At 40.4% G+C, this 9253-nt stretch overlaps 1 protein-coding gene across 1 annotated transcript; it reads left to right on the top strand.

The window, feature by feature from the left end:
• Positions 1-2228: 2228 nt before the first annotated feature.
• Positions 2229-8489, top strand: LOC149819255 (protein SULFUR DEFICIENCY-INDUCED 2-like). Its single transcript, XM_089986366.1, has 4 exons — positions 2229-2384; positions 6900-7112; positions 7217-7372; positions 7953-8489. The coding sequence occupies exons 1-4, from the start codon at positions 2229-2231 to the stop codon at positions 8355-8357; spliced, it is 930 nt and encodes a 309-aa protein (XP_089842492.1). The 3' UTR covers positions 8358-8489.
• Positions 8490-9253: the final 764 nt, after the last annotated feature.

Here is a 9253-nt window from a genome sequence, read left to right as displayed (position 1 = left end):
GTTTGGTTCAGATCCATGTGGAGCCAGACTTGGATCAGATTTTCAGGTATGGTATCGATTCCAGACCCGAGTCTAATCAGGTTCACTATAAGAAAAACCATACCTGGATCCGATAAGAACTACATGAATCAAACCCGGTAAAACCATATTTTTTATCATTTTTACATTGAAAAATAGCTGGTCTTAATCGGAACTCGGATCAGGTCTGGTATAAAATTTCACAAACTATTCCCGGGTCTATGTATTAATAGGATCTTTGGGTCTGGAACCGGGTCTTAATCGGGTCTTCTTATTTATCACCATACTTGGACGTCCCAATAGGGTTTGGTTTGGGTCGGGTCTGGATAAACCAATCCCGTTGACACCCCTAGAAATGTCCTCTTTCACGTTCCCACCTCATGACTGACTCATGAGAATGAAAGAAAGGGGCCATATATGGTTCGGTGGACGATTGCGTCCTGCCACTCAAAAGACCTCGAATAGTCAACAGACTCAACAAAGTTTGAGGCTTTAAATGCGGGATGTGGGTCAGTGGACGATTGTGTCCAGCCATTCAAATGACCCTGTATGGTCAACAGAGTTTGAGGCTTTTCCCACTTTGTCTGAGACAGGTGAAACAGGGAAATTTTATTCCAGTTCTGTTTAGGGTGGCAATCGGGTCGGGTTGCCGGGTCAGCATACCTCAACTCGAACCCGACCCATTTATTAAACGGGTCGGCTGTGGCAAGCACGAACCCGACCCGTTTTATTAAACGGGTAACCCGACACGACCCGCCAACCCACTTAATAAACGGGTTGGGTCGGGTAAACGGGTTGGTGGGTCGACCTGCCCGCCTAACCCGTTTATTAAACAGGTCAGCCGGGTTGGCATACCCCTAACACGAACCCGACCCATTTAATAAATGGGTTAGGCGGGTTGACCCGTTTATTAAACGGGTTCGTTTTTGCCAAACCCGCCTAAGAGGCGGGTTGTCGTGTCGTGTCAGGTTTTGCCACCCTAGATGGAAGACATGAAACGGAGATAGATACGAGGATGGAGGGTATGATTTTGAGACGGGGCGAGGGTGGATACCTTGTCCCCCACCCCCGCACCATCCACTGCCATCCCTAGCTATAGCGTGTCAAGCCCAAAGAACGCTCTTCGAAGCCCACTAACCACAAACATAAGAACCATATGATATTACCACATGCTTTTGAAAGTAAGGCCCAGGGAGACTAAAATTTGGCAAGCTCAATAGGCCAGAAATGCGATGTTAATATCCAACACCACCCTCCAGCTTCTATCGACGAAGGGTATCCCACTTAAGTGCAAATGTTTACGCTTGCAACCCAACATGGCGACTGAAGGATAGAGATGGCAGTGGACTGGGGAAAACGGAGCCCCGCCTCCGGCTTTGCCCCGTTTGGATCGGGGATGAAGGGCATGAAACTGGGATGAAGGTTAAAAATTCATTCTCATGGAGAGATGAAGGTAGAAATGGGACTTCTGCTTTTTCCCACCCCGCCTCGATCCCTGCTTTGCCCCGCATCCTTGTAAGGGATGACAATTGGTCGATGAAAAATGGGGCCCCGCCCCGCCCCGCCCCGCCCCGCTTTGGACTGAGAATTGATGACATGAAACGACGATGAGGCAGGGGTGGAGGTTAATCCATCCCGGGGATGAAGATTCGGGTTTTGAGACGGGGCGGGCGGTCCATTGACATCCCTACTCAGGGACGAAAGGAGTAGCAAAATCGGGTCAAGTGGATACGGGTCAGTCATAGATCCAAACCCAGCTCAGTGATTAGTCTTAACGACAACGACACTAAAGTCTATCCAGATTACTTTTTTACTCTTCAATCGTGCACTGAACCTTCCACGGTGTCTGGCCAAAAGCATCCGGAAATTAACGCATTTAAATATTTGGTGAAGGACATTTCAGTCAACAGGAAAATGAGTTTCCTAAAAGACGAATTCACTCTCATACGAAAGGTGACAAGTGCAAATCAATAGCCGACAGAGGGGTCCCTTTTCGTCCATCCACTCTTTCCGACGTGGCGATAGCGATGTGGGTGGCACAACCGTGTACGGTCGCCTTCCACTGGTGCTTACGTGGCGTTCGAAGAAAGGGCCGTCTGAGGTTCGGGAACCAGCCAGCATGTACGTGGCTGCCATCCCGTCCAAGTTCGTCCATTTTTTCACGTATTAATTAGAGGCGGGGACATGTTTCCGTTTAGCGCAAGGTAAAGATGAACGGAGCAGCCGCCGGAAAACTCTCGCCCCCGGGAAAATATGTTACCGGCCAGGCGAGTCCGACAGCCGGAGGTGGCCGGAAGGATCCGTTCCATGTCATACACAAGGTTCCGGCCGGCGATGGCCCTTACGTACGCGCCAAGCACGTCCAGGTCAGCGTTTTCTAAGAGAATTTCTTTTTTTTTTTTTTGAGATTTTCGAGAAGAGATCGAGTCTGAGAATTCCTAACTCTTTTCCCGTCCTTTTTTTTTCCTTTTCAAGAAATCGAGTTTCCTTTTGTGATTCTGATGATTTTCCGCCTTTTTTCAGGATTCTGTGTGTAAATTATCGTTCTTATTGACACTTATTTATTCATTTATATATTTACTTTAATTGGACTTCGGATCTTAGCTATGGATGAAGAATTACTTGTTGAAAAATAGGATTCGTGTTTTCTTCTTTGCTTACGTAACTATTTGAATTATAGAACGTCGAATTATGCGGTCTAGGTGTCCAAAGTCCAAACAAAATCTAAATCTCAATTTTTTTTAAACCAAACGAGGCCACTCGTAATAAAATTACTCCAAAAAGGTGTCGTTAATTTCTGTTTCCCTTGGTTATTTCAAAAAAAAAAAAAAATCTGTTTTCATTAGGTGTTCTGGTTCATTCCGGCCATGTTACGTTCCCCTCTCTCTCTCTTCTTGGTCTGTTGGTGTCTAGCGATGGACCCTTAGATTTGTTTATGCGTGAGTTCACCCCGGTTCTCGGTGATCTCGGGCTTTTGTCCTAGATTATGTGGTCGATCTAGGATGGGGTTCCTTTTCTTCCGGAGGTTTTCTTGTTCCGTTGCCTAATTTGATATTTTGATCCAACAGTTAATCTCTCTCTCTCTCTCTCTCTCTCTCTATATATATATATATATATATATATATATATATATATATATATATATATATATATATATATATATATATATATATATATATATATAATGCAGGAGACCGTTCAACCAAAGGAATGTTCAAATGTCAGAAAACTTAGGAAAATAATTCTTATTTATCCCTAATTTGTTTATTTTAATTAAATCATTTAAAAAAAAACAAAATAAATCATAGTGCGGAAGCCTACCCGAATTCATCATTCCACCGGTAGATTTTGATGGTGTTTTGATCTTCCAAAACCTGTATTAGTGGTTTTTCCTTCTTCTCTAATCCAAATGAGAGATGAACGATCTCTTTCTTGACAACCATAACTTACTTGTAACCGTCATATTGTCTTCTTTCCAATTCATCTCATTATAAAATCATAAATTGATATATGAACGCATATTAGGTATCTACACATTATTATAACCATACTTTATGAGATGTCATATGGCCCAACCGCATAAGATTATTTTAAATGAGCTCATACCTTAGATAGTTTATAATGAGTGAATCCCATAGGTAGGCCCACACAAAATATCTAACAATCTCTCACTCCACATATGTCATCATACAAACATGCATTATACAATAACTTGATGAGCTCAATAACACTATCTTACCAAATGACATTTCTAATAATGCGGTCTATTGATCATGTCAACATAGAACTAAAGCGATCTTCATTACATTCATCTTAAATAGTCTCATCAATGATCATATTTTTTGACATAACCAACAACATAGATCAACTGAAGCATGAAAATTACATATAATTTTATCTAAATGTGCCTATTTTCAACTAGTCATGCCTTATTCTTTAGTGAGATCACAATAAATGAGTACTTTCTAGATCCAAAACTCATGCTTTAAAGGGCCTAGGGCTAAAGCCGACGGATCGGGTCACACTAGACCCAATCCAAATTTGGTTGAATATCTTAAAACAAAAGGGAGAGGGGGCGGATGAGCCCAGCGGGTCGGGTCAGGCCTGACCCGTCCCGAGTCCCGAATACCCGATTACAACGAAAAAGGCAGGCAGGCCCAACGGGTCGGGTCAAACCAGACAGAACGTGGGTCTGGCCCCGCACAACCCTGACAGAATCAAGGTCGGACGGAGACCAGACCTGGCCTCCCACCATCGGATCCTAACTGCCTGACGATGGCTGGGGCGGTTGGCCGACCTCAGCCAATCGTCACCTGACGTCGTGCCCTCCTCCTCTACCTCCTTATTGTGCAGGCACCCAATGGTGTTTGCTAACCGCTGGAGGACGGTGTCTGGCGGCTAGCCAGATGCCTTTTGTTGATCTTACCCACCGTAGGAAGGAGGAGGGGGGCGTCGAGCCCCTTCTATCTTTGGTGAGTAACCAATGAAGGCCATCAACCCTCCTTCTCCTTCTCTTTCCTGTTCAGGCACCTGATGGTGCCTGCCCACAGCCAGACAGCATCCGACAGGGTGCTCGATGTCGTCTGGTATCCTAGGGGCCACCGGAAGGGTGTGCCCCCCCCCCCCCTCCGGTCATCGGTCCCTTTGCCCTCCAAAAGCATTGTCGGCTCGGCAATGTTAAATTTTTTTGTTTTTTTGTTTAACAGTCCCTAATGCCGACAGTCATGGGGACATGAATCCGATGAGATTTTGGCGATCCAAAGCCAAGACAAAACTGAATCCTCATGCCGAACAAAAGGGTTATCATGTAATAAGAAATCCCGAATATCTCAATGATTCAACAAAAACAAAGGCTCTAATATCAATTATCGAAAAACTTAAAGAAATAATTCTTATTTATCCCTAATTTGTTAATGCTAAATCATTCAAAAAAAACCAAATAAATCATAGTGTGGAAGCGTATCCGAATCCATCATTGTGTCGGTAGATCTTGATGGGGTTTAATTTGATCTTCCAAAACCTCTATTAGTGGCTTTTACTTCTCTAATCCAAATGAAAGAGGAATGGTTTCTTTCTTGATGGGGAAGGAAAAAGAAACCACCACTATATATGGTTTTGGGGACCATAACCCATTTGTAACCGTCACATTGTCTTCTTTTCAATTCAGCATATTATAAAATTGAAAATTGACATGTGACCGCACATTAGATATCTATACATTATTATAATCATACTCTATGAGATGTCATATGTCCCAACTGCATAAGATCACTTTAAATGAGCTCATACCTTAAATAGTTTATAATGAGTAATTAATTATATTTGTAGGCCCACACAAAATATCTAACACCAAAATCTACAACATATGATAACCCTCGTGTTCTTCTCTAATGATCAAGGTTTTCATCTATTGGACTTTACATATTGAATTTTTATTATTTATTTAGTGAGTGACATTTTTTGGATTATGAATTTTGGATGTTTATATGCATTTTTTAAAGCAATAAAAATCAATAGCCCACAATACTTTGAATTGTAAAGTTTTAAATGCATTGTGAGCAGTTGATTTTTCACATTTCAAAAGACATGTCTATATTTTTACTAAATAAAATTATAAAGAACAAATATATGAGGTCTGATCGATGCTTAAGCATTGGAGAGGAGAACCGATGGTTGTAGATTTTGGACATTTCTTTGGTTGATGGTCTCCCTTTCCTATATATATATATATATATATATATATATATATATATATATATATATATATATATATATATATATATATATATATATATAAGAAAAGTGGTAGCTGCATAAAACTTTTTGAGTATTTTTTAAAATTGTAGTAGTTTGATTTTTAAATCTTATAAAAACCGAACTGACGATCCAAGAGTCAATTCCTATAAAATCAAATATGTAGATCACATTTGTATGTTGAGATTTTAGAAACAATAGAAAAAATCCTTCCAAATCTTGGTAGGCTGCAGGTAGGTTCAAAAAGTGTTAGGGAGCTACCAGATTCTCTCTCTCTCTCTCTCTCTCTCTCTCTCTCTCTCTATATATATATATATATATATATATATATATATATATATGTGTGTGTGTGTGTGTGTGTGTGTGTGTGTAGATCTATAATAAACTTCGGCTCATGCAAAAACAGTGTTGCGCCCAGCCCATTATCCATGTGACCAAAAGTGGTTTTCACGATTCTTACTTTTTCTTATTTAAATTAGAGAAAATATATTGTAGTACTGAACTGTGATGCCATACGGTGGTTTTCGCCCTTGTTTGCATGGATCATATGTGTTTACTATCGAGGTTTTATCATGTCTAATATACAATAAAGTTTGATTCCTAAGATGTTGAAAAACCAACGCCTCATAAGAATGGTTCATAGATCAGTGTATAACTCAAGTGCATACTGCCATAAGTTATGGTGATTGACTACCACAATAAAAGCATCCTTTAAATTTAATATATAATGAAATTTAAAGCAATGATTTATTAGCGCATCCATGCACGTGCGCTTAGCAGTATTGACTTAGATGCTGCTTGGCATAACTCGGTCCTTGCTATTTATCATGTGCACATGCACCACCAGCTACTGCAAAAAGCAATTGGTATGTTGAACAAAATGCCGAGGGTGTTGAGCGATGATTTTGTATTATCTCCTTAGGCAATGAACTGATCAAAATGATTAGGTTCGTAACAGGAGTATGGAAGCTTCTAAACGTGCAGCTATTTTCTGTGTTTTGTGTAGCCCGAGTACTTTGTAAAATACTCGGGCCCGACCACTGAATCAGCTCCAGACTTTTCTGAATTGCGTTTGAGCGATTTATTCTTCTCCTGAACTCCAGAATATATTTTCTCTTATTGTACAGCTGGTTGAGAAAGATCCAAACGCTGCCATCGTTCTGTTCTGGAAGGCCATCAACGCAGGGGACCGTGTCGACAGCGCTTTAAAAGACATGGCTGTTGTGATGCAGCAGCAAGATAGAGCAGAGGAAGCCATCGAAGCGATCAAATCGTTCAGACATCTATGCTCGAAGCAAGCTCAGGAATCGCTTGACAACATCCTCATTGATCTCTACAAGGTAAATCAAGAAAACATTATGAAACTGCATCCAACTGAGCTTGACTGCACGATTTCTGTTAAATCTGATTCCTTCGCTTTTAAATAATTGTGTTGGTTATACAGAAATGTGGAAGAGTAGAGGAGCAGATAGTGATACTGAAGGAGAAGCTTCGTATGATATACAAAGGAGAGGTCTTCCATGGGAAGCCAACAAAAACGGCTCACTCACATGGCAAGAAGTTTCAGGTCAGCGTCAGACAGGAGACCTGCAGAGTGCTGGTAGGGCTTTGCCTGCTCTTAGAAACTCAGATGAAGCTAGGCTGATCTGAATTCTGAATACATATAAGTTTTCAATATTTTTTGCTTTTTTTAACTTAGGCATGGTGGGGAGGCCAAGCATGCAAAAAATAAGAAAGAACTCAAAATATATAAAGCAAGATTTCTTCAAAATATCATGGTATTATTGTGATAGTTATGTTATAGCTGATATTTTGAAAATATTGGGAACTTTTTTAGTTCAATATCAACGAGGGTATTCTTCTCATAAATATCATGATGTTTTCAAGATATCAACAATATTTGTGGCTATGGTCTTGACATTAGTTGGTGGTCCACATATTATCCCATTATTTATGTTAAAACGAAATTCTGAAAATGTCGTCATATTTTCCCATAAATATTGGCTAGGGTGTTTTTTCTCATAAATATTCCGGTCTTTTTGTATGTTAGCTCCTAATAGCTGTGCTTAAGTTATGGTTCCCACTTCCCAGGGCCATTGTGGCAGTGAAACTGGGTGTGTTTAGTTATCATTACTACCAAGAGGATAGTTGTATTAAGCTTTAAATTGCCCTGGTTACAGGGTAATCTGGGGTGGGCTTACATGCAGCAAATGAACTACATTGCAGCAGAGATGGTATTCAGAAAGGCCCAAGTGATTGACCCAGATGCTAACAAGGCCTGCAACCTAAGCCTCTGCCTCATAAGGCAAGCAAGATACGAGGAAGCTCGGACCATCCTGGAGGACGTTGGGAATGGAAGATACGGCATGACGGAAGATGGCAAGTCGCTGGTTCGGGCCGAAGAATTGCTGAAAGAAGTTAGAAGCTTAGGAGGTGAGATATGGGATTATCAAGATGGGTTTGATCATCTTGAAGAGATCATTCTTGGTGGGTTAGACCTAACCGATGACTGGGCTCCGACAAGGTTGAAGAGACTGCCCATCTTTGAAGAGATGTCACCTTGTAGAGATCAAGTGGCTTGTTGATTAAATCAATGTGATCATTCTGGAGGGATCTGTAAATAGTGGGTTTGTGGCAGTTAATTGTCTTTTTCTGTACTAAAGGAGTGTGGGAAAGGAAAAGGGGAATAAGGACCTTTCTGTACTAAAGGAGTGTGGGAAAGGAAAAAGGGAATAAAGACCGAGAAGAGATTCGTGGATTTGGTGGGTCTTACCAATGGCGGATCTTTGTGGTCAGATGTGAAGGGGCCGGGTGAATTTTTGGGTGATAAAAGTAAATTATCTATCAAATTTTCATTGTCCCCATATATATTGTTTTGATATATAGAATGACAAAGGGTGTGCCTAATTTGATCTCTTTTAGAACATGTTTGTAAAAATATGCCTTGTGATTCTTGGATTTTTTCAACATCTTGACACTGTTTGTGGATCACAATCACAACACTTTCTCAGTTAAACATGAGAAAAGTATAAATTAGTGATTGTGATTGTGATTGCCAGAGTTACTGTTTTTTGCTTGAATCTTGTGAAAATATTGACAATGTTATCAGTATCGGTGCGTATCATCCTGTATTGATTGAGTATTAGCAGAAATTTAATAGGCCGCAAGCTTGAAGTGATTATTTTTTAATAAAATATAAAAAATACCAAAAATTTTTAAATGTTATTTTAAAATTATTTTAATGGTTTTAACAAATGTCACGATTGACATATAATAATTTTTTATTAGTTTTGAGTTCGATACAGAACGATCCAGTTGAGTAGTATCGGTGGCTCAACTGTTCAGGGCCGATATACCCAACAACATTGATCCTTAGCCAAGGAAACTTTGAAGAGCAGGACCTTTTTTTTAGAGGAAGGTAAAAGCAGATTTATTGATAGATCAAGTGACGAGTAGTGTCGCATAAAGAAAACAGAAAAGA

Source organism: Nuphar pumila, chromosome 13, assembly GCF_984573655.1.
Source record: "Nuphar pumila chromosome 13, dmNupPumi1.hap1.1, whole genome shotgun sequence".
Taxonomy (NCBI): Eukaryota; Viridiplantae; Streptophyta; class Magnoliopsida; order Nymphaeales; family Nymphaeaceae; genus Nuphar; species Nuphar pumila.
The sequence above is the reverse complement of the archived record's forward strand: the minus strand, read 5'-3'. Positions and strand labels throughout refer to the sequence as shown.

Bases quoted from the DNA above. Each gene is read 5' to 3' on its own strand.
- LOC149819255 (XM_089986366.1), top strand. From the start codon at position 2,229: ATGAACGGAGCAGCCGCCGGAAAACTCTCGCCCCCGGGAAAATATGTT. The intron at 2,385-6,899 runs GTCAGCGTTTTC...CTTATTGTACAG, and splicing joins TACGCGCCAAGCACGTCCAG to CTGGTTGAGAAAGATCCAAA. The intron at 7,373-7,952 runs GTAGGGCTTTGC...CCCTGGTTACAG, and splicing joins AGGAGACCTGCAGAGTGCTG to GGTAATCTGGGGTGGGCTTA.